This window comes from Opisthocomus hoazin, chromosome 7 (assembly GCF_030867145.1).
Source record: "Opisthocomus hoazin isolate bOpiHoa1 chromosome 7, bOpiHoa1.hap1, whole genome shotgun sequence".
Lineage (NCBI taxonomy): Eukaryota > Metazoa > Chordata > Aves > Opisthocomiformes > Opisthocomidae > Opisthocomus > Opisthocomus hoazin.
Genome location: NC_134420.1, coordinates 38,684,245 through 38,709,549, shown reverse-complemented (window position 1 = coordinate 38,709,549; position 25,305 = coordinate 38,684,245). Strand labels below are relative to the sequence as shown.

General features: G+C 40.2%; 1 protein-coding gene across 5 annotated transcripts in view; it reads left to right on the top strand.

Annotated features, from left to right (window-relative positions):
* SCG5 (secretogranin V) overlaps positions 1-12,279 on the top strand; it is a 30,215-nt gene extending 17,936 nt beyond the window's left edge. For all 5 annotated transcript variants that reach the window (XM_075427378.1, XM_075427379.1, XM_075427381.1 and 2 more), the window contains exons 4-6: positions 1,837-1,949; positions 7,286-7,339; positions 10,834-12,279. In XM_075427378.1, the coding sequence (XP_075283493.1) occupies positions 1,837-1,949; positions 7,286-7,339; positions 10,834-10,929 (263 nt within the window). In that variant the 3' untranslated portion in view covers positions 10,930-12,279. The remainder of the gene's footprint in view (positions 1-1,836; positions 1,950-7,285; positions 7,340-10,833) is intronic.
* The last annotated feature ends 13,026 nt before the right edge of the window (positions 12,280-25,305 follow it).

Genomic DNA, 25,305 nt, shown 5'->3' with positions numbered 1-25,305 from the left:
AATATAGTTGTTGTCTGACGGGTTGCAAATGATGGCTTTAGGTTTTCTCACACACACAGACTTTCTATCTTCTGTGCTTGCCCATTAGACTTCTGTTAGTGATTAGATAAATAGATTAAAAACCTGACATCCAGAGAAGTGCTTTTGAAAATCCCTTCAATTTTTCTTAGGTGAAATAGAAGTTGTTAGCTAAGCTAATACAGTCAGATCTGAACACAGGGGGAATTCTTGGGGAAGTGCTGCCTGCTCAGATAAATGGCTCTGCCGTAGGTACGTTATAAGTGAAGATAGTATCTACCAGGATTAGAGTAAAATGTTTTTCAGAGCCTTAAATGGAAATTCAAGTGGTGACTGTATTGTGCATACAAATTACGGGGGGCCTTCCTCAATCGGGTCTGTGGATTTGCTTAATGGAAAACAATTTTTCTAGCCACTGTCTACATACGCACATTCCACAGTGGGAATACATAAGCCTGGAGAACTTGAGCTTGAAGACTTTTGGATTAGCAGTCGTAGAGGGCACGCGTATGTCCAGCTGCCCTTTGTGTTTTCTACCAAAAGACACAGATGGTCTGAGAAGGTCTGCCACATTTCTGTTAATACGTGCCTCTCTCTTGAGATGACCCTGTCCCTGCTGAGACTGAAATAATTTTGAAGTGCTTGTAGTTAACTTTAATGGTTTCTGAGTGAGTTACTCAGTATGGTTAGTTTTCCCCTGTTTCCTGTTGGCAACTTCATTTTTTCCCCATTCTAAGGAGAAAAGAGAGAAAGCAGGATCTGTTGGACTCAGAATAACCTCCTCAGGTAATTGGATCAACTCATTTTTAAGTCAAGTCTTTACTGTTTCCCACATCTAAGAGGAAAAGATAATCCATCTGCAAATCTTTTTGCATGATGATCAGACAAGGACAGAAGGGAAAGTCCACAGGTGTGTCCTCTGGAGTGCCTGTGTTCTGGCAGATGTAGATGCTTGGATGCCCAGCATCGTGCCCTGGGTGGTAGGATCTCCTGGGGTATGTCTGAGAGGAACTTGGACTGCAAGCTCCCCATGCTGACGAAGCAGAGGGAGCTCCAGCAGCAGACTCTATCCAAAGAGGTACTCTAGCCTCAAGTTGCTGAATCTTTGTTTAACTTAACAATGACTTATGTTGGTAAAAAGTCCATAAGCTGATTTTTAAAAGGGTATTATGCTTGATGTGACGCTGTCTGCAAAACCATCCGTTGTGATTCAAGGAGGTTTCTGGACCCATCAGATTAGTTACCGAACTGCAGAAATATCTTCAGCTTAAAACTTGTGCCACGTTGCATTTCTTTGAGATCTTATGATGTCTAAATGATTTTCGGCCATTTTGAGCAAAGTAGCAAACCAGAAATGGAGTTCCATGAAGAGCTACTCAGTGAAAGGAATTCTGTTTTTGCTCACAGCATCGTTTTACCATGAGCTTCAAAAGTATTGGCTAAACAATTTGTACAACTTCCTGTGGGCATTTAAAAATGTAAAGAGGATCCCTTCTGAATCAGAATAACATGCAGTTCTATGTCAAATCAAGCTCAATCACTAATTTTAAAGAAAAACAAAAAGGAGTGGGAGAGCTTGAAAAATAAATTTTAGTTTTGAAGTTTCATTAAATTGTGGTTTAAAAAAAATATATATATATATCCAGACAAACTCCTTTCAAAATAAAAAAAAAATACCTGATACTTTCCAGTCATCCTGTTCTTTAATTTTTTTTTTTAATTGCATGATTGCATTTAAGAAGTTTGGTGATTAAGGTGGCACATATTATGTGTTTCAAAGGTACTAAGCACTCAGTGCTTTCTGACATACTTTTGCAGTTGATGATGGGTGTCTAGAAAACACCCCAGACACAGCAGAGTTCAGCAGGGAATACCAGCTGCACCAACATCTTTTTGATCCAGAACATGACTATCCCAAATTGGGCAAGTGGGTGAGTACATGCTTCTTGCTTATTTTTGTTTCATGTGAAACTGGGTATTGTCTGCTGTGTGGGATACTATGAAACCACAAGGAGAATATTGTGCTTATTGCTGGAAAAAGTATCATCCTAAAGAAAACTTCTCAAAAAGGTGAACTTGCCCTTAAAAATACAGATATAATGCCTGTGATTGATGAAAAGCCCATAAAAATAGAAAGTAGAAATCCTTGTCTTATGAAGTGTCTGAAAGCATGAAATCTATGTATGTGCTTGATAAATGCAACAAACTACTTTTCAAACTACACTGAACATGTAACCAAAATTAGTGCAGATTTTAGCACAAGATTTCAAAACATAGCAGGGTCCTAATTTGAAAGATTATTCAGGTTCGGTGACTATTCACTGCTCAGCTACTTAGATGCTAAAAACAAAAAAAGTAAAGAAAGCACAGCAGTGCCTCGACACCTTAAAAAATCCAGGTCCAGACAACTTGCTCTAAGGAGTCCTCTCTCGCTGAAGAATTTTGGAGGACTGATGCTGCTTCTTCCTCTGTTCAGGTTATGCACTATATTATATTGAAAACCTACTTTATACATGGCATTTAATAAATACAGCGAGCTACACTAAGGGCAAAAATCTTGCTCTGAGCGTACGAGGACTTTAATAACTCCAGCTAGACTGTTTCTGCAGGCTAAAGGCTCCAAAGAGAGCTCTACCGTTTAATCTTAGGTTACATCAGTTAAATGTCCAATCCCAAATCCATCTTCAGGTGCCAGGAAAACAATAACAATGATCATAATTTATGCTTCTAGAGCAAATAATGAAATCTCATTTTACATTGTTATAACACTTAAGATTGCCCTAGATCAGTGCTCTGTAGGCATGTATCGAGAAACGGACATGTTTGGTAGCCTCCTGCTGTAATTGTGAGACAATGATTCATCGCTCATAATCAAACCAGTGTAAGATTTATAGTCTTAATTACTTACGTGAGTGCTAAATTTCTGAGAGAATCATGCCAGTAATCCAAATTTTGGAAACTCTTGTTGCATTCTAAGTAATTACCATCAAAGGTTTTCATTTTAAAAACACCAGATGGTGAACTTTCTTATTTATGCCAGATAGTGCTGTTAGTTTTCTTATTATTCCAGAAGTAATTTACTTTCATAATACCATTTTGAAGACTATAAAAGCAATTCTGTAAATCTTTGGCCTGTAGAAATATTTCAGAATCAAGCGTACAAACTGCATTGTCATCAGCAACATGTAAACTTAACAAATGGTAGGTAATTATTAGTGAATACTGGCCTTTTTTCATTTCTCCATCCATCACTACTAATTCAGGGGAGAAAAATGCTCACGCATGGATTAAAGCAGACAGTAATCATATCTAACTGCAGTGTAGCCAACTCCAGATCTTTTTAATTAGAGATGAAACAGCTGGTAATGTGCACGAGCAAATGTTCTGCTGAGATCCAGGAGAATTGCCCCAGTTGCCTCCTCGTTGTATATTACTACACATCAAAAAGATAAATGCAATAGTATCTGGTTTTATGGCTGGTTTTGTTATTTTTATCTCTCTGGAAAATAAGAGCAGAAAAGCACTCTAAAAATTAGCTGTTCTGAAGGAGAGATAAAGTAGATCTTTTAGGTCGCTTACTGTCATCTGGATTAGGTCATAAATGACCAGCACAGCCGACTGTGGGCTGTGCAGTGGGCACCCATGTGCATCCTCATCCTCCCGCCGCCCCACCCACCAAAATCCCTTCCGCCCGCCAGCAGCCCGTTCCTCCTTCTCCTCCTGGGGAAGAACCCAGGACCAAATGGCCCCAGGGCTGTGATGGCCACGTGTTTACAGACAGCAAGCGTTCCCACCAGCTCCTGCATGCTGCGAAGGCGTGGGGCCGTCACCACTGCCCGAGACCCTCGGAGCTGGCGTGTCTCCTGGACCTGGGTGAGCTGGCTTGTGCTCTTGGGACAGCTTCTCCCCTGCCTTCTGCTGCCACAGAGAGGTCAACGCAGTGTTACAGTTCCTACTGACTTGTCCTTTTGAGGAGCCAGCACGCATTCCTTAGCGTAACCACAGTAAAACCCAAATTACGTTACCAGGTCATTAAAAAAAAGACCTGCTTGTTCATGAATAATGGGAAAGAAACAGGTTGTTTGATTTGTTTCGGTGACAGAGTCTCATGCTTGCAAAGCTGTGGGACTTCTGCAGTACCCTGTGAATAGCAGACACATTTTGTAAGGGTAAAACAAGTCTAGAAGCTGTCTCATACAGCAAAGTGTATGATTCCATTTAGATGCTAAATATTACGTGTAAATACTGCTAATATTTATGAAGATACAAATATATAAATCATGATAAATGTACGCTGGGTTAGGAGAAGCAAGAAAGAGGAAGAATTTTCCTTTCTTTGGGACAACTCTCCGTATATCAGTATGCTGACCTGTGGGAAGTCTTGGGAACAGACTTTGTCTATAGGGCGAGATGCACAGTTTATACTCTCCTCCCCAGCCCTGAAGACTTTTTTTCTCCTCATACGTGGAAAACATAGAGGGGACAGTGGGAATAGTAAGATGAGGGATTTCTGGAGGTTTCTACCCTAGTGTGCAACTGTAGTTTCTAACATTTCTGGGTTTTTTTCCCCTCAGTTCAGATGTTTCCCTACAGGAAACAGGTACTTTCGATTTGAGTCTGCCTTTTCTGCATCTTGCAACGTCACTCTTCAGATGACCTGAAGAAGTGGTGTTGGCATCGAGAAAGATTTGCATAAAGATAGTTTACAATACAAATCTAAACACCACTTATATGTATAAGTTGCTATTTATTGAAACCCAAAGTGTTAACTGCTAGCACGTGCAGGGGTTAAAAAGCAGAGGGAAGATCAGCTGTGTTTTCTGACTCCAGTATCAGTACAAATAGAAAATTGAAAGCAACTATGTTTTTCAGCAACGCTTCTTTTTACTGAAGCAATGGATAACATTTCACTTTAAAGGTAAAAATAATTCCAGTTTTGCTTATCAGCTACAGGAGAGGGATCCAAGACAGTACAAAGAAAGGCAACTGGGAAGCAGGGATAAAAATATTTGACAAAGTTGAACTCCTTGTTAAAGAAGTTATCATCTCTGGCTTCCTAATTTTAACAGAAGCCTGAAACTGGTCACTCAGACGTTATTTTATTCCAACTCCAGTTATAGTCAGCAACACTAGGTACATCTTTCTTTACCAACTGATGTTGTTAAATATCTGGATGGCAATGGTGATAATTAGGATGGGTTATGGTAGGTCTGGTTCCCCTCTTTAATTTCAGACAGTACAGATTGTTTAATTCAGCATAGTACCCTTGGTGTAACAGAAGTTGTCATGCTTGATGTTCCTGATAGGACTGTAAATTGAAAAAAAAGCCCTCCAGAAAGGGTGCGACCTTGCTAGGGCAGGTTTCTTTTCAGTTTTGCGTAATAATTGTGCAGAGCTGCTGATTATCACTGACTTAAAGAAGTTTCAGTGAAGTCTGAAAGAGCTAAGGGTAAATCAAGCAGCTGGGAGGGTGCAAAGGAAGCTGCAGGATTGAGGGGAAAGTAGTAATTCACATGCAGCACGTCTCTGTATGAGGTGTATCTTTACCTGGAGAAACTCTGTGCCTTCATTCTGAACAACTGCTAGGTGAGGAACGAGGAATGAAAATGGCAAATTTTGGTGGCTGATGAGCTCAGGCCCTTACGCAGTGGAACATATTTTCAGGATTGCTGTTACTGTACAAGCACGCTCTTAGCTCGTGCTCCATAACCTCGGTTGCTTTGCACTCCACATAATGCTTAAGTAGCAGTAATGGTCTCAAAACTTTCCCAGACAGACTAAACAAAATACAGCCTTCCTGCGCAGGAACAGTTCAATTGTAAGGAATTTCCCCGAAAGACAGAAATGTTAGCTCCAGTAGTCATGAAATTATTTTTATTTCAGAAACACTGTTTTTCCTCTCGTGAAAGTATAAGGTCAAACAGTTTACAAATAGAGGCTTCAGCACTGCTTTTTTTCCTAAAGAGGATAATCTTTGCATCCGTGGGTTTCTTTAAAATGTTAAATTTAAATTTTCCCGAAGTGAGTTTGCATAAATGACTAGCCAAGAATGTCTCCCTTGGCCAACTCCATCTTTGTTCCCTTTTGGCACAGCTCAGACAAAATAACTGAGGTTGGGCAAGAGATAGGCCTTGTGAATTTGGGGTTTAATGAACATGAGAAGTACAAAACAGAATTTTGGCAGATTTCATCGTAACACTTGAAAATGTTTGTTTTTTCTCATATCAAGGCTGCAGAGAGGGGAGAAGTGTTTGGTGAAGTTGTCTCGTGCTAGACTTACACTTTCTATTTATATAATCAGCGTTAGGTCAGTTGTTTATAGCAGAATTAATGGCCTTGTTTATACAGTGTTCTGCTTTAATACATGTAATTCTTCTCTCCTTCCATTTTCAGATTAGGGTTTGGTTTTGTTTTTCTTCATAATACAAAATTGAAACAAAATGGGTTAAGCATGTGTGTGTTATTCCAGACTTTATTAGAATTCACTACTTGTAAGAAATACAATATGTGGATGCAGTTATGTAAACTATGGTCAGAGAGGGGGGGTTTGTGTTGTGTTTTGTTTTGTTTTTTTTTTTCTCATCATCATAACTTTCTCTTCTGCCAAGATGTTTTTGGCAGTTTTTAAAAGGTTTGCCATTAAAAAAGTTATAGACCAAATGGTTTTTAGAAACTTTGTTGAGGGCACTACTTAAACAAAGGAAGAGTTGGCGCTGAACTCCTTTCAGCAGAGCTTTGCACTGGGATGTGTTGATATCTGGAAGGGAATAAGCAAATACAACAAAACAGTAGGAATGAAGCCGATTGCCATTTTTAAAAGGAATTAGAAAATCCCTTGTAAAGCAAATGTTTTTTGCTCCTGTTGTGTCACCTCAAACGTACAGAAAGATGTACCAGAGGCAGGATTCCTGACTCTTCTCCCTCCCACTCGTATTTTTATTTTTTTCCTTCTCTCTTTTTTTTTTAATATATTTATACCATGTATCACATGATGAAGAACATCCAGTCTGTATCATTCAACCACTTATTGCCTGAACACGGGTGATAATATAGTGCAACATAGGAGAAAATACTGGCTTTTTCATTGTTAAGACTGTGACTGCTCCTGAAGAATTGCAAAATATTAGCAGGAACATCCAAATATTTATCTGTGGTTTATTTCCTGTAAAACTACATACCCATCTAAACTTGCTAATATTTTACAGCAAAACTAGTGTTTTAAAAGAAGTGTAATGAATTTGATGGCTGCATTTTTTTCCCCTTCCAGGGCAAGAATTTACTCTTTGAGAAGATTAATGGTGGTCCAAAGAGAAGAAAGAGGGTAACTATCAGAATACTTTATAGCCCCTGTGTCATCTAGAGAGCTAATAAGAATTAAAATCATAGTGTTGAAATGAAGAGTTAGTCTAATGCCTCTGCATTATACCTTGGATAATGCGTGAAGTCAGGGAATCTCTGTGATAAATTGCTACAGCAGGCTTCAGGAGTGTCCACCGAGTACAAGATGTAGTTCTCTAAATTGCCTGTTGCTTTCAGAAGATGCACTTCAATGCAGAGCATTAATTTAAAAACTATATTTGTGTTTTTAAATTGATCCTATTTGCATAAACCCATTTAAAATTATTTAAATATCTTTAAAACAGAGTTTAAAAGTTTCCTACTAAAAATATTGGTGAAATTAATTATCACTGTCTGTGCATGTGAATATTTTTTGGGGTGTAAATGACAGTAGAACTGGATCTTTAGGTGATGTAATTTGTTTCACTTACATACTTAGATTTACCTCAGATTAAACTCCACTTGCTTGAAAGACAAAGATGAATGTGTTCTCATCTTTCTGCCCCTGAAACAAGGAAGGCAATCCCCATATCAGAGGGAACCTCAGCATGGTCCACCTCACTGTCGTCTCTGTTTTTTAGGCAGTGTCAGCCTTTCGTTTATCAAACAGTCACTTTCGGGCAGAGTCGAAGTCTTTAGCTTTGCTGCTGGTATATTTCTTCCACAAGAAGAAAAAGTCTCGCTATCTGCCAGAAAGTAGATTTTCAAAAGACGACAGCACAGTTCATATTGTAAATGAAGTAAATTTGGTTTAAAATAATTGAAGCGTAAGTGAAGATGATTTATTTATTTATTTAACCCTCAAACCGAAAATCTTTGCTAGAAAGGGAGAAGATGAGTTGATTTCTTACTGATTCACACATCACTGGTAATAAACACTGTTCAGCCGTAAGTTAATGGTCTGTCTGGAGCTTAGTAGCTGTCTCCCGATTATGTTTGGTTTTCGAGTTTGTTAGCGGAAAGGTAAAAAGGGTAGGCACCTGAGTTTAACTCTAAAGTAAGTAGAATTTACTCTGGAAATAGTTATGTGGAATATTTATGAATAGCCAAAACAGCGTGTTAAAGTAGGATTAGTGCAATATATATATGAGAAAAAAGAAAACAAAAATACATTTTCTGTCAGTGTGCTGACTGATGTAATCAAATAGAAAAGGAGTAATGGCTGGAGAGACATGACAGCCACATGGCCAGAGGTAGCTGAGAATTTTGGGGGTGAAGCTTCAGTTTCTTGCTTTGCAGCAGATTTATTTTCTTAGCACAGGCATGTCACTTAATGGTAAATTCATTATCATTTAAACTATTTTATTGTTTTGAGAGTAATACTGTAATGATTACTAATGCTTTAATGAGCAATTCAGAATTGTCACTTTATCAGGAGAAGGGTAACCTAGAGCTGTCAGCAGCAGAGTCTATTTTTCCAGAAACCAAAAAGCCCACTGGATTCCCCTCGTGCCTTCAGCAGTCCCTGCCACTCCTCCGTGCCCTTCTGCACAGACAGTGTATAAACACACATGCAAGCATACATACTCATAATCAGTATACATAGCAAAGGTATGTATTTACCATTTGCTACTGTGTTATTTTTTCGCAGCATTTGCAGTGTAAGACGAGGAAGCCTGCAGCGACCTCTAATTTAGCTAGCAATCCTCCCCTTTTTTAAATTTCCATGCATGAGCATAGCCCTGTCCAGAATCTAATATCCTGAACAAGACGGGAGTGCTTCTGTAATCACCAAGTCACGTTGCCGTGGGCTCGGAGCTGTGCACAAAGGGAACTGCATTACTGTGAATTCAGCACAGCTGTACAGGATTAAACATTTTTTTTAGTCAAATCGGCCAAAAATTTTCCATTATATTTTGTGTTTTCTTTTGTGAGTTGAGAAGGATTCAGATTTTTATGTATTCTTATTCTCTTATATTTCAAAAAGTAGCAAGCAAGTACCATTCCAAAAAAAAGACCAATTAATCTTCCTAAGAGTCTTCAAATAATTCCTAGAAGTACATTCAACAGCCAAATTTCACTAAATTAACATTAAACAGATCTTCTTTAAACAAACACAAACAAATCATTTACATGTGTCTTATTTTTAACAGTTTAAAGCATTAAGTTAGTGTCAGTTTTATTTTCAAAGACTTTTTCCACATTCATTTCTGGTTCTTAATATTTTTATTTTCACTTGCAGTAGGCAAAGCACTCAAACAACAGAAGTAAGCAAGAGGGTTGCTCTGCGTTATGATCAAGTATTAATGATAGCGTCTACAAATCTGGAAAAACCCAAGCGCTTAAACTCAGACAGGCATACCCCAAATCTTTTCCAGAGATTTGTCAAAATACTTAGGATATTTGATAATAAGTATTTCATGCCCATTTTTAAAACACTTTATTTTTTTTGCATAGTTTTGAATTCCTGTGTTTTGGTGAAAGAAGCACAGAAGTATCTCAAGAACAGTAACTTTTGTGATACAGGCAGCCGCACAAGAATCAGGACATACTGGAAAACTTGCATTCCTCCAAAGTTTGTCCTTAGGCAAACAATTTTTATTGGCATCAAAAAGCAGCACACTAGATTTTTTTTGTCTACATCTGTGAAGGAGAAAGTATATACTTGAATTTTGTTTTCACTGACGCTGTAAAAGGCCAGAAAGTGGGGTTAAATAATACTCAAGTTGATCCTGAAGCTCCACTACTTGATAGTTGCAATTACAGTAAATACATTTTATTCCATTGGTATAGATAAAATTCCAGCATGAGCTTTCTACATTACGATGATCTCCAAACTGTTTTGAGACAGGATCTGTTCATCTTCAGTCTCGCGTTGGGCTGCTTGCACAGTGCAAAGTGAAGTTAAACCCTCTCCAGAGATCTTCTTTCCATCATTCCCTTGTTCTGGCAGTGGTAGGAGAGCCATTTCTTGTGCCAAAATCTTGTTTGCCTCTGCTTCTGTGCCAGCAGTTCTTTATCTCAGCATCAAGAGGGGAAGCGAGGAGGGGTTTCCTGGGCTGAAGAAGAGACCTGGGTCACAAATGGTATCGTGGTATCTAACTTTTCTCCCAGCATAAGGTCCATCTAGCGGACCTTATGCTAGTGATTCAAGATTAAGCTTACCTGTACTTCTCTAACAAAGTTCTGTCCTGCCTCAAGAATTAGGCAGCTAGATCTGCTGCTGCTTCTCTGCTACGCTGAGGAAAGGAGCAGTGGAGCAAAAAGATAGTGATTAATTCGAACTGTCCTGTATTTTCTGTAGTCCACCTTCACTTGTGTTCTTTTAGTGGTTTGGATTAAATTCTTGCACACAAAAAATATTAGAAAACTAAATACTGATTGGCCTTAAGATTTACTCCGTGGAAGCAAATTCTTTTTTTTCAGTCTACAAATATTTCACAGATAAGAAATACATAAATATATCCACTCATCCTAGTTACCTTTTTTTATGTTTCCCTGTTTCTAATAAGTGCGAATAATTTTAAACTTTTTCAGAGTGTGAACCCGTATCTGCAAGGACAGCGACTGGACAATGTTGTAGCAAAGAAGTCTGTTCCACATTTTTCGGATGAAGACAAGGGTCCTGAATAAGTAGACTGAAAATGAATGATGAAAACTCATGCCATCCTCTGCTATATCGTAATATTGCTTATATATAATCATCTATTAAAATCCTTGTGAATGGCAGCATGTTTATTATTTATATAATTGTAGATGAAAAATAGCTGTATTTATAAGAGTATGTTCTCCTAGATAACAAAAATATGGTTCTGCTTTTTGTTAAGTTACGGTAAAAGGACATTTCTGTTGGTTTTATTTTAGTCATGGAGCAAACTTTAAAAATGTTAGTCATTTTAATGGCTAACGTGAGGTAAATGGTCTTAATGAGCAGCTTGTAAATAGGAAGACGTAAAAAAATGCCCACTGACTCAAACATGTAATCTTAAATGATACTATGTTTGACACATGAAAATTATAGTTTTATGTTTTGTTCACAAATATTGTTAATTAGCAAAGACAAAGTATTTATTTTACCCAGAGAATTTTGGCTTTTGGTCCATTTTAATAAACACTTAAGCAATCTACAAGGTTTGCAAAGTGACGTTTTCCAAAATACTTCAGAGGCTCATTTGTCTCGGTTATTGCTGTGCAAATTTAAAAAATTAAAGAACTGCTTTTTGACTCTATCCACTGGAATATTTTTGTTAATTTTAATCGTTCTATGTCCACAACTTTTCTGAACACTTGCACATCTTTACTCCTTATCAGTGGTACTTTTGTGTGGAAATTAATCTCCCCCACTGTTGTTTGTCTTAGTAACAGCAGCATTTATGCATTGTAATGTTCTTAAATTATGTGTCCCTGGGATATTATAAGTGAAGGCTGAGATATTTGTCTGTGTTAATAAGGTTGTGTCAACATCCTCTGAATCTAAATCCAGGATATGAAGGTCATTCTAGTTGATGATCTTCTGAAAGACTGTGATACTCTAATAACACTGGTAGCTGTCACTGCTCTTGAAGTTGCTCTGGGAAGCTTAAATTGGCTTTTTGTCCTAGGAGACTGAAGAACTTCATATTCCAGAAAACGAAGTTCTCCCTTTCTGTATATTCTCATCTTTCAATTACCTAAAATTTTGTTATTTTCAGGGTGCATCTGAAATATTCCAAGCCATGTGCATGGGGCATTGGAATTACAGAAAATAGCATTAGCTTACAGTGTTGAACTTCAAATCTATGGAAAAAAAATTTGTAGTTTCCTTCCCTGTCCTACAGAAAGACATAGTAAAACAGTGATGACCCCTTAGAAAAAACAGATAAGAAACAGAAACTGGAGGTCCTAGCTCTGTAAGATTAAAGATGGCACAAAGATGACTGTGTATGGCATTTGCTTTTTCTGTCCCAGCACTTAGTAATTTGTAATAAATTGTGTATGCAGAGAGTTGATCCTCTCATATTGTTTATGGGTAGACTGCGAAACTCCATAACATCCTAGGCTGAACTATCATGTCTTTCATCGTATTTCCTCTCTAAAAAAATTGTGGAAGAGAAAACTAAATAGTCTGTAATGCAGTGGGGTTTACACTCACACGTGATACGAAATTGAGGAGTTTATGTGAATTGCAGAGCTCCTGCCACTTCCAGCACCTGGAACGGGATGGGAATAATCCAGCTGTTCACATGAGAGAACCTGTATTCTCTGCTGCTTCAGCTTCCTCTTTTCATCTGCACTCCCGCTTAGTCTTCACACAGGTACTGAGAGTTGCAGAGGTTGTCTCCAAAACCAGAAAAAGCAATATATCGTGCCACAAATCTGAAATCGGAACCTGCCGATGCCCAGTCACCCAGAGTGTGTGGAATGGTCGTTTGTCCCACTTGACCCTGCAGCCAGCCGCTGGTGCTGCCGTGGGGCTTCCAGTCACTCGAAGGCTGGATTTCCGTTCCTAAGAAACTGGTACTTCCTCAGATACTCAGTTATCTTATCAATATTTTAATCTGAGTTACATTCTGTCCTTAATAGCTCCAGTAAAATCCATTTTAATCACAAAAATGAAGCGAGCATGAAGGCAATTTATTTCATTTTTTAAGCTCTTAGTAAGGACCAGCACATAATAAAAGGCAGTGTGTACAGTAAAGGGGTGTGTGTGTGTCTTAAAAAGGTAGGAGTGAGGTATTGTTTGCTTAACAGTATCAGAAATCCCACGTCTGACTTCTTGAAGCACTTGAGCTCACTACACACACTGTGTGGGGCTGTGATCACCTGACCCTGCGGACTGACCAGAACAGGGGTCCCCAGAGGCTGCCTGTGGCCCTGGTGGGGCCCGAGGACCTGCCCTTCTATCCATGATAGATCTGCACAGAGCAGGCGAAGGAAAAATTATGCAATCTAGAGGTGGTTTTGTCTTTAAATGCAAGCAAAAAACCCCACTTTACACTGCACAATACAATGATGCGTCTTACATGAACTGTCTGCTGGAAGAAATCAGACGCATGGTGGTGAGCAGCCATCTGCTGCGTCCATCAGGCAGCGTGAGTGTTTCGCTAGGAAGGCTCAACAGCACTATTGTGAAATTTCAATAGAATAGCTATTACACCATGATAATGAGATTAATTACAGTTTTCTAGTAGAGCTGCCTTTCTGTACTGGGATTGGTAGTCCCATATTAAATGAAAAAACCCAAGAAGCAAAAAAAGTTGTCCTTCCTACTGCTCCAGCAACAGTCTAAACGTGTATGTAGGTTTTTATAAAGAATCATCACAGAGCTGGTCTTTTGGAGTCGGTGAACAAAGGTACCAACTCTCCCCCTCAGTAAGAGCTCACTCCACCAAACCAATACTTAATGTAAATGGCTGCTCAGCTCTTACAGGGGTGATCGCCCTTTACATTTATAATGCATGTGAATTAAGGAGCATGTATATTGCTATTGTTTAGAATTTTCATTAAATTAAAAACTTTTTAGATTATTTTAAAATCTGCAAGTGTGGTAATTACCTCTAACATATCTGAGACACAATGTGCTTGAAAGATGCTATACAAAATAAAGTGTATTGCCATGCAACATTGCTTTTGTCTGGTAAAAAATATTTACGGCCTTAGTTTAAAAAAAGCACTGTGTAACTGAGCAGATTATATATTTGATTTGTGACACAAAACACACTCTGAGGGTGCATGTGTTTGTATATATATATATACACACACACTAACATATACTATTTAAAAGATAAATATAGTCTTATAATAAACTTGGTAGTAAAGAATATGAAGATGTCAACCCACAGAAGTAATACAAAAATGCCTGGTGAATTATTTAGGAAGGGCAACAGTGATATGCTTCTTTTTACTAGCACATTTGCATTCACTTTAAAAAACCATGCCGCTACTTATGAGCAAACCAAAGAGACTTGGAAGTAGTTCCTTGGAATGTGATGTCAGAGTCCCAAGAGTCACTTACAGGACTGTAAGTAGAGCTGATCTGAAGCTTGTTTTATCAAAATATGATGGAGCATATCTTCATCTGTTCCTTCACTGAGGAAGGACACAGGCAGAAAAATGACTGCCAAGTCAATTAATTTTCTGGCTTTGTTCTGGACAAAGTAAATTCAAGCCCCTTTGTTTCCAAGTGTCAGGAGCTGGGGATGAAGAAAAGTATTACTTTGATGATGAAGAGGAGACCTCAGAATGGCTTTGACTTTAACGATTAGGTAGATTTTTCACCTCTTTTTATTTTTTCCTATAGTTCCTGTTATCAAAACATGGAATCCAGCTCCTATTGCAATGCATGGGTGTCTTTTACGTGTAATCGCTGTGTTTCTTCATCCTACTCTGCTTTCCAAGAATAACAGTGGTGGGAGTTGGTGGCTAAATTTAATTATAAACTGAGTGAGGCAAAGGAGAAAGCACAAAGAAAAATAATGTGTTATTTGCTACTAGCCTCAAACTCTCCCGCATTCCCTAACCCGTGTCATTCATTTACGGCAAGCTGTAGGCAATCCAGCAGGTTCCTAGAATGCACTGAAGACAACTTCTTAAGCCAGGTAATAAGCACCCCTACCCGAGGGGATGCGATACTAGACCTGGTAGTCACCAATGCGAGTGAGCTCGTTGGGGATGTCAAGATCGGAGGTAGCCTGGGCTGCAGTGACCACGCGCTGGTGGAACTAATGCTACGGAGGGAAATGGGAATAACGAAGAGCATAGTCAGGACCCTAAATTTTAGGAGGGCAAACTTCCAGCTCTTCAAGGAGATAGTCAGAAGGACTCCCTGGGAAACGGTCCTCAGGGACAGGGGAACAGAACAGAGCTGGCAGGTCTTTAAGGATGTATTCCACAGAGCGCAAGAGCTCTCGATCCCCAAGTGTAAGAAGTCGGGCACAGAAGGGAAGAGACCGGCATGGCTGAGGCAAGAGACGCTGGTCAAACTAAGGAAGAAGAGGGAACTGCACAGGCAGTGGAAGCAGTGACTGGCTTCCTGGGAAGAGTATAGGGAAGCTGCCCGGTTGTGTAGGGATGGGGTCAGGAAGGCCAAGGCACAGCTGGAGCTGAACTTGGCAAGGGATGTGAAAAATAACAAGAAGGGCTTCTACAGGTATGTCAGCTGGAAAAAGATGGTCAAAGAAAGCGTACCCCCCGCTCATGAGCGAGACTGGCGAACTGGCAACAGCAGATGAGGAGAAAGCTGAGGTACTCAACTTTTTTGCCTCAGTCTTCACTGGCAACCTCTCTCCGCACCCCTCCCGAGTCGATGAATGGCATGAAGGAGACCAGGAGGGTAAAATCCCTCCAGCTGTAAGTGAAGATCAGGTTCGGGACCTCCTGCAGAACCTAAACATACAGAAGTCCATGGGACCTGATGAGATGCATCCCAGAGTCCTGAGGGAACTGGCTGACATAGTTGCCAAGCCACTCTCCATGATATTTGAAAAGTCATGGCAGTCAGGGGAAGTCCCCAGTGACTGGAAAAAGGGAAACATTGTGCCCCTTTTCAAAAAGGGTAGAAAGGAAGACCCTGGGAACTACCGACCTGTCAGCCTCACCTCTGTGCCTGGGAAGATCATGGAACAGATCCTCCTAGAAGATATGCTAAGGCACATGGAGGCCAGGGAGGTGATTCGAGACAGCCAGCATGGCTTCACTAAGGGCAAGTCCTGCCTCACCAACCTAGTGGCTTTCTATGATGGTGTAACAACAAGGGTGGACAAGGGAAAACCTATGGATGTCATCTATCTGGATTTTTGTAAAGCCTTTGACACGGTCCCCCACAACATCCTTCTCTCTAAATTGGAGAGCCATGGATTTGATGGGTGGACCGTTCGGTGGATAAGGAATTGGTTGGATGGTCGCAGCCAAAGGGTAGTGGTCAACGGCTCAATGTCCAGATGGAGACCAGTGATGAGTGGAGTCCCTCAGGGGTCCGTACTGGGACCGGTGCTGTTCAATATATTTATCAATGACATGGACAGCGACATCGAGTGTACCCTCAGCAAGTTTGCAGATGACACCAAGCTGAGTGGTACGGTTGAGACACCAGAAGGATGGGATGCCATCCAGAGGGACCTGGACAAGCTGGAGAGGTGGGCCTGTGTGAACCTCATGAGGTTCAACAAAGCCAAGTGCGAGGTCCTACACCTGGGTCGGGGTAATCCCCGCTATCAATACAGGCTGGGGGATGAAAGGACTGAGAGCAGCTCTGCTGAGAGGGACTTGGGGGTACTGATAGACGAAAGGCTGGACATGAGCCAGCAAGGTGCGCTGGCAGCCCAGAGGGCCAACCGTGTCCTGGGCTGCATCAAGAGAAGCGTGGCCAGCAGGTCGAGAGAGGTGATTCTGCCCCTCTACTCTGCTCTGGTGAGACCTCACCTGGAGTACTGCGTTCAGCTCTGGAGACCTCAGCACAAGAAGGACATGGAACTGTTGGAGCGGGTCCAAAGGAGGGCTACAAAAATGATCCGAGGGCTGGAGCACCTCTCCTATGAGGACAGGCTGAGAGAGCTGGGCTTGTTCAGCCTGGAGAAGAGAAGGCTGCGGGGAGACCTGATTGCAGCCTTTCAGTACTTAAAGGGAGCCTATAGGAAAGATGGGGACAATCTTTTTAGTAGAGACAACAGAGACAGGACGAGGGGTAATGGTTTTAAACTAAAACAGGGTAGGTTTAGGCTAGATATAAGGAAGAAATTCTTTACAATGAGGGTTGTGAAACACTGGAATGGGTTGCCCAGAGAGGTAGTGGAGGCCCCATCCCTGGAAACATTCAAGACCAGGTTGGACAGGGCTCTGAGCAACCTGATCTAGTTAGCGGTGTCCCTGCTCGCTGCAGGGGGGTTGAACTAGATGACCTCTAGGGGTCCCTTCCAACCCAAAACTTTCTATGATTCTATGATTTACAGACCATTAAGCCCTGATTTTAAATGTATAAACACTGACTACTTTTATTCCAGATCTTTGTTTCGAACCTAACCACCATATGACAATGTAACTTTCTTGTGAGTCACCAAAGATCTCCATTACAAACAATAAGATTTTTAGGTCTGGGCATCTGAATATTTGTTAGATTACAGAAGAGGCATACAGCTTTGATGCTGAATTCAGTCTTAGCCTCTTTTAATTAATTATTTATTCTGAGAAACAAACAAACAAACAAACAAAACACCTAGCAGTTCTTCAGCACATTATCTACTTTCTAACACCTGAAGATTCTCTAAAAGTGGCTGAAATTCAAGTGGGATAGCCCCTATGGGGAAATGTGGTCCTGATTCCTTGTCCTAACATACAACACCTTTCTACAATGGGAAATAAAATACCACATTGTGGCATTTTGTGTTTCCAAATGGACAAAACAGACTCATGAAAGAACAGGTCATCCAGAGAAGCACTCATAATTCACCATTGGTTAATTTTTCCCTTTTTTTTAACGACATTGCAACCGGTGAGTAACTCAATTGCAAAACTTCAAGTGACTCCAAGGGCTAGTGCAATGGCTGTAAGATTTACGGGCTTTAAAGCCGTGTTACTGCAACTGAAGTAAGAAACCTATTTTTATTGCTGCATAAACCATTTATCAATTTTAAAAAATAGTCGTAGCTGATTTAAGTAAGTTCTTTAAAAGCCTTTGTTAAAAGTAAGTTCTTTAAAAGTCATTGCTACAACAGATAAACATTATTATCGTAATTCATGCATAGACTCTGGTTTTTGGTTGAATTCACAAACCACCCTACGACTCAGCTGCCATAGGGACTTGTGCACATGCAAGTAACGTGCACGTGCGCACAGTTAAAGAAACAGAAAAGTCTAACACTTCTGTTTCCTTATGGCTTCCTCCAGCTATTCCCACAGTCTCTCCAGCTTTGCTGCAGACTTTCTGATGGTTATGGGTCTGGAGTTAGGGGGTCTTGGAAGACTTGTTTTCAGGGGCTCTCACAAGTGCAAGTTATCCAGCATGGAAGCAATAAGTGTCAGAATAATAAAAATTTCTTTCACTTTAAAATACATTATTTTCTGCTTTAGTAGTTGAGGCTCTATTCTAATTTCTAAGCATAGTGGCTATTTCCTGCTGTGTTTTTATGTTCTCGGCAGCTACCTATGAGCCCTTAAAAGGACAAGAACTATCCACAAACTGGAAGACAGGACCTTCCTAGACTGCCCCTAAAATATAGGTTGCTTGTTAAAAACACTTTGTATCTATTTGGTTGTGTATCTGGAGGTTCTTGATCTGCAGGTTTACAAAACTGGAAATTATTTCCGGTTAACAGATGGGTGAACATTTGCAAAGAGGTTGAGGGCTGGATCTACTAAAAGCTTAAGGTGCCCATAGCTGGCCTTGTGTGCAATACAAATACCAGAGTCCAAGCACGTGATCCTCAAGCCCTGCCTCCCTTGCCCAAGTCCTTAGGCAGCTAAAGTCTATACACAAATATGTATTCTTGTCAACGAGGTACCTCAGGCACCTAAACTTCTACTTCCTGGCATGCCTAGGACTGTTTGAAACTCGGTGACCCTGCATAGCTCCACACCTGTCTCAGTCCTAAACCCAACCTGAATCCACAAACTTGGCAATTCCTATACTCCCTGGGCGAATCAGCCTGGTAAGGACCCACCTGACACACGTTTACAGGACCAGGCAGTGCCCAAAATACCACAGCAGAAGTAGACAGTTTAATTTAAAAAAAAAAAGTGTCTGGAAGAGGTATGGCAAAAGAATCAAAGCTCTGACGGCGCCAGAGAAGGGGATGAGGAATGAACACAAATTTGTCGTCTAGTGGTCTGTAGAGCAGGGTGAGTGTGAGGAAGGACAGGGTAACACCTGGGCTTTAGCTAGTCCTCAAGGCACGTTTGGGCAGCCATCCAGGCACTGGATAAAAATACTGAAGTAGTCTTACAGCATGGCGAAAATGATCCAACTACCCTCCCCCATCCTCCCCAGATGATGCCTTTTTTTGCCTCCCTGTCTTTATTTAATTGTTTCCTGAATTGTTGAACAGCCTCAGCAGGGAAGGTGCGGAGTCCTCCCGTACCAACGGGCTCCCGCCTCATGGCTAACAGGCTACACCTCGGAGGTGTAGGAGATACAGGTTTGAACCCCTCCAGTGAGTAGATAGAGACCACAATCTTTTCTTTTCTGATTCCTGAAAAAACACCAGGCTTCTTTTACTCATTTTAATGTATTATTCTTGCAGGAAAATGTGACATATTGAGCTGCTACCCAAATAATTGGAAGAATGTTACATTTAGCAAGACATATTAGCAAGAGTTCATTTATTTGACTGCGCATTCTTTATTCTAGTAACTTAAAAAGTATCCTTAGATCATTTCACATCTGTTGAAAAGAAAGCATTTAAAAACCCACTTTCTTACTCACTGGAGTTGGCACTGCAGTGACAAATCTGATCTTGCAATCATTGTCATCCATCGTGTTTGGTGACCAAGGGCTCCAGCGACCCTGAGGGGCCGTGTCAGTGTTGCTAACAGGACATCTCCTTATAGCAAGCAATGTCTTGTTAAAAGCATTCTCAGCATGGAAGCTAAGTCACAATCTGTTCCTCCACACCAGCAGGAATAATTCCTTTCAAGGCTATTTCAGGTGGAATTCTCCCTACTAAAATCTGCAGGGCCAAATACTGAAGGGCTTTTCAAAGCTTTTCCAGAAGCCGGTGGTAGTATACTCAAAGCAAGAGGGATGCGGACCCCCAGATAAAACAAGCAATTTGATTTGAGATACTAAGGCATAAAAGTACTTGGTCTTACAAAGTACTTCACAAGTCCCATTTCGCTATGGTGTTTTTTCTCTAACTAGGAAGGCAGTTTTGTGACACTTGATTGTAGCAGTCACCTCCTCCCTAATGCACAGAGGCTTTCTAAACAAATTGTCCCGTCTCCATTGGATAAAAAAGTGCTGCCTCCAGACAGCTGTGCCCTCACCTGGATTTATCTCAACTAATTACATCAAGATAAAAACCCCTGTACCTTGTCTCTGGTATGTTTTTACATCACAATAGCTGTCTCAGTGTAAAAACTTCGGCCTACTTGAAAGGCATAGCCAAAAGAAGTCATAAACTCTGAATCCAATAATTTACTATATTAAAAAGGAAGATTTCTTTTTTGCCTCACAATGCAGGAAAGCATCCTGTTCATTTCTGCTTTCTTTTTGGTCAGATCAGAAGAACAAGAAATAGCTACAAGGATGTTTTCTTTTTTTCCTATGTGTCTGATAGCTTTTTGTGATGCCAGCTCCCAAGGATTCTTTCCTCTAAATGTTCTATTATATTTTTCAAAAGGAAAAATACGTAATTTTTACTGTGAATTCATATGTTCATTTTGAAACCCTGACAAGAAATAGTAATACCTCCTTCACAAGGAGTCTAGTTCCATCTGGTTGAGAACCAAAAAACCCTGCCACAGTCTGATCTGAAGTGTAATTGATTTGGTCACTTGCAATTTAACTTCTGCGCTTACGTCTTTAGTGCATTAAGACTTCCTGGGGAGGGGAAAGAAAACTGTTTACATTTTTAGACTTTTTAAAAGTGCATCCAAAAGCTCTAAGTGTTTGGTGCCTGATTAATTACAAACACCTAGAGGATTGCTCCCTAGACTATTTACAGAATCTCTCCTACCATCAAGTGATTTTACACTTTTCCGGGCACTTTGAATTGCATGTTATTTGTGGGAGAAAAAAAAAATCATTTAATCAAGCTGCAAATGAAAGCAGCTAATGCAGAATTGCTGGGCAATGCGGTTAGTCCCAGAACATAAGATGTCAGCTCTTCCATGGCTCTGAACAGCTCCACAAAACAGGGAAGAATGATGTCTGTTGTAGCTGTATGTGGAGAATAAAGTAAAAAGGCTTGAAAACCGCTAATTAGAATTCAAGATACTGTAAGAAAGGGAAAGATCAATGAATACATATCCAACTGCCCTTAGCCAAGCAGGCTAAACAGGATACTTTTGACAAGGAAACAGAAGAAGCAAAACAGAGTAGCTGGAAATACCAAGACAAGAGATTTGGCCCTAGGCTTGCCTGTGTAGTTTCCCAGAAGTGATTTTTTTTGGCAATTTTTGAAAGAGTAAATTTTCGGTAACCATACAGATAAAAAAGAGACTATTTTTGCATTTTATTATTATTACTGTATTGTATTTTTAATTCCTACTTTCATAAAGCTTAGCATACTAATATGCACATCAACGAGAATGCCCTTTAGCAGGGGAAAAATGTATATATGTTTTTGGGTCTTTTAGAAAGGCTTGCCTGACTCAAGCCTCTTGGAGTGTGTGCTTCATTTTATACACTCCAAATGGCCCCACTGAAAACAGTCAAGCATCTGGCAAGTCCCCGCAGGATTAGGATCCGAATCTAAGTTTAGCAAAAAACTGAAGTATGCGCACAAGTCCACCTTTCTTACTAAAGCACTTAACTATCTGTTTGCATTTATGTATATATTTTAAATGCTATTCAAATCAACAAAGACTGCTAAACTGGAGCCATATCTTTTGCAGAGTTCTCAGATAACCACAAATGGTTAAACATTTCTTTGTCTGCCTTTCTTTGTCCACAACAGCAAAAACTTGGCTTATTCACTGGAAATATATATTTTTTTTTATTGTGGAGAATTGCAGAAGTTAAAAGGCCTTCTTTCCCATTAAAAGCTTTTAGAAATTTCAAGATGGATGCATTCAAGCACGTAGACACAAATTAGGTGAAAGTCAAAAAAATATGATTTATCTTCCCAGATTAAGTCGAACTCTCAACTCCTCTTATTAACTGCTTATTTCATGGGAAGTTTGGTACTGAACCAGCTTTAAGGATTTAGGCCAAAATTATTCTGGCTCCTTTGAAAACTATGTTAGCTATTGCAGTTTTATACGCGGGGAAATAGAGTCGAGAGAAAATCAATGTGAGTGAAAGAAGGAAAAGTATCAAGGTGGTGGTGGTGGGGTGTACTTGTGCCTATTACACTTCTTGACACAGAGACCATCTAAATAAAAAATAGCAGTGAGGAAGAGCTCTGTTTCTTCCCACCTGCATTAGTATTCACTCCGAGAAGTGGACTGACTGATGCTGGAGCAGTACAACCGTTCTTTCCTTCCCAAAACACAGAAGCCATTTTTGTGACACTGGATTTCAAATCTAAAATGCAGAAGTTCTACACACTCTAAATAATTTGTTGTCTTGGTCAATAAAAGGGCCTCCACTCTTTCATTCCTGCAAAGCCACTTTTTTATCCAGTATTCTGTTTTTACCCAGATATTGCCAGGAAAACCAAAAAGAACAGGTAAGATCTGAATTTTGAAAAAAGGGCAATGGGACAAAAAAAAAACCCCGAACCAAAATGAACGCCTTGCAAATCTTCTAACAGAGTAAAACAGCTCTGCTGCCTCTCTCGCTCCTTTTCTGCAAGTGGCAGAGCCAGGAAAAGAGCCTAGACATCTTCGCTCCCAGCTGGGCGCTCACCGGCCAGGCTGACGCCGCCAGCCCTCCAGGAGTTGCGTGGCAGCCCCTCACTGCAGGGAGGAGAAGGCACCCCTCTTCCACACAACAGCCGGACTGGCAGGTGATTACACAGCAACAAACTGCCTTTCATCACAGCAAGAAAGGAGCAAAAGGGACTGTTTTGCCAGAGCTGTATATGCAATGGCTACATATGTCTTAAAAGTGTATGTGACCTGTCGAAAACATGGGGACACAGTAAGGTTGTGGGAAGGGAGTCTTTTCGTTTCGCAGCATAACTGGAAACTGTATTTCATAGCTGTCATTTCCCTGGAGTGAAATATGTAAGCAAATATCACACTGAGCTCCTTGGATGCCTCCTTTCATAATTCCCAGTTACACCTTCAGACTATAAGGGCTTATACTCACACGGATGCAGTTTGCTTAGCTGAGTCACTTCTTGTATCACATTGCTCCAGAGCTGCCCTGAAAGCAAAGCATGTCAGCAAACACCTCCTACAGCTTCATGAGACAGAAGAAAAAGAAAAGCAAATGCATGAGGGCAGAGGAATTTTTCACGGGTATTTTATGGCTTTCATTTTCTTGGCAAATTCTTCTGTAGCCATCAAAAACATAAGATGCATCAGAAAAAAATTGTGAAAAGAGTTATAAAAAGGTTAGCTTGACAAATGACATTTCCTCATTTGGCATGAAAGTTTATATTTGTCCAGCAGTCAAACTTCATCCTAATAGAATAACCCTTTCTAAATCACTTTTGAAAAATAGTCACATATGGATCGTATTATATATGTAGGTGTTTTGAGGCCAGAAAACATATTTTTTGTTCTATGTCTGCAGCACATAGCAGAGTGGAATGCTGGTGGGTGACCACGGCTCCTAGGTGCAGAGATTGTTACCAGCCCACAACCTGACTCTACATGTAGTACACGCTAAGCAAGAAAGCTTTTCAGACATACCAGGTCACCATACTTTGCAGAACAGGATCCCAGACTTTGAAAGTATGTAAGTGATAAAAGCTAGGGATTTTATCTTGAACCAATTCATTCTTTTGATTTCCAATGTTCTGTTTCTGAACATTCACAAATGAAATTAGGGAGCATTCCTAGATGAAGAAGTGTTTTGAAATGAAAAAAATAAAAATAATTCATTTGGAAAAAAAAAAAAAACAAATAAGCATTTTCCCTAGCTTAATTTTCTCTCATTCAGCTGATGGAAAGCTATTAAAATGTTGATGTTCTGTCAACCTAAATCTACAATACTGTTTTTTTCAGTAAGTACAATACTATCCAAATCTTTCTTCTCAGGCTGTGAGGTGGAGCCTTAGCCACAGGGTCACTAATTCTAAAACTCAGATAAGATAAAGATTTAAATTCCTCAATTAAACAGAACTTAGCTAGTCTCAAATAATTTTTGCACAGTGTCAAGTTTGATTTTTCTAGTAAATTTTGCGAGAAATTTAACTCAGTTCAGACTAACCTCAGCCTTTTCTAGTATTATTTTATATGGCTTGATATGAAGAACAATGGTCAGATAAGATTCAGCTATGCTATTTAAATGACCTTTTTTTTCATACAATAATCTTTAATAGAATAAACAGTGGAGTACCAGAACAAGAACCATAGGACTGGTATGTTAATAGAGTATCTTGAAACCAACGCCCACAACATTTCCTTCCCTCATCTTCTGCCATTTATTACTGTCTACCTACTTAGGTTTGAAATAAAAAGTGGAAAATCTTTTTCCTTGTTGGTTTATCATAAGGCTTTTTGTCTATTACTTTTGAATATATCTAAATCCCACAGTGCTATCACTTCTTTTCTCCAACAAAACATGGGGGTTTTTTCCCACGTAAAGCAAACAGGCTCCCACACCTGGGCAATAATGTAATGACGGCGCATTTCTACGCACAGCCCATCCAACACACACTACCTATAATCTCGCTTGTTCTCCAAGACATGAAGAACACTGCTCATCTTGCCCATCAAGATAAGATCAGCTGCGTACACCACCAGAAGGTCGACAATCCCTGTAACATGAAGATACCCCTCAACTCCAAGAGCATGTCCTGCAAAATTCATTTCTGAAACCGGATGTCCCTGCAACACACATGTCTTTAGCCATATGCGATAACTACCATGCCCAATTTTCCGGCCTCACCTCCCTGCCAGACAGCTTCAGACCCCCCCTGGGACAGCAGGCGGCGAGCAGCACGCTGCAGCCAGAGCCAGTGCTTGTTTCTAGCCTCCTTAGGAGCTCAGCAAGAAAAGTTACGGTTGTGCTGGTGAGACAACTGCTTCCTCAACGCTTCGCTCCCCTGTTTTCACAAGATTTTCACAAACGCCACTGGAATTTTAAAGGGCGAAACGCACAGCGAAGCATCACTACCTCTGTGTTAACAAGAAGTTGAGGCACACTAGTAGGTGGGTATGTAGGTGCGTACATTCATATTTTCTGCTTTAAAATACATGGAGTGATTTGGAATTACTCTTCTTGAATGTTACCAACAGAAAGGAAACATCTCAAGTCGCTGC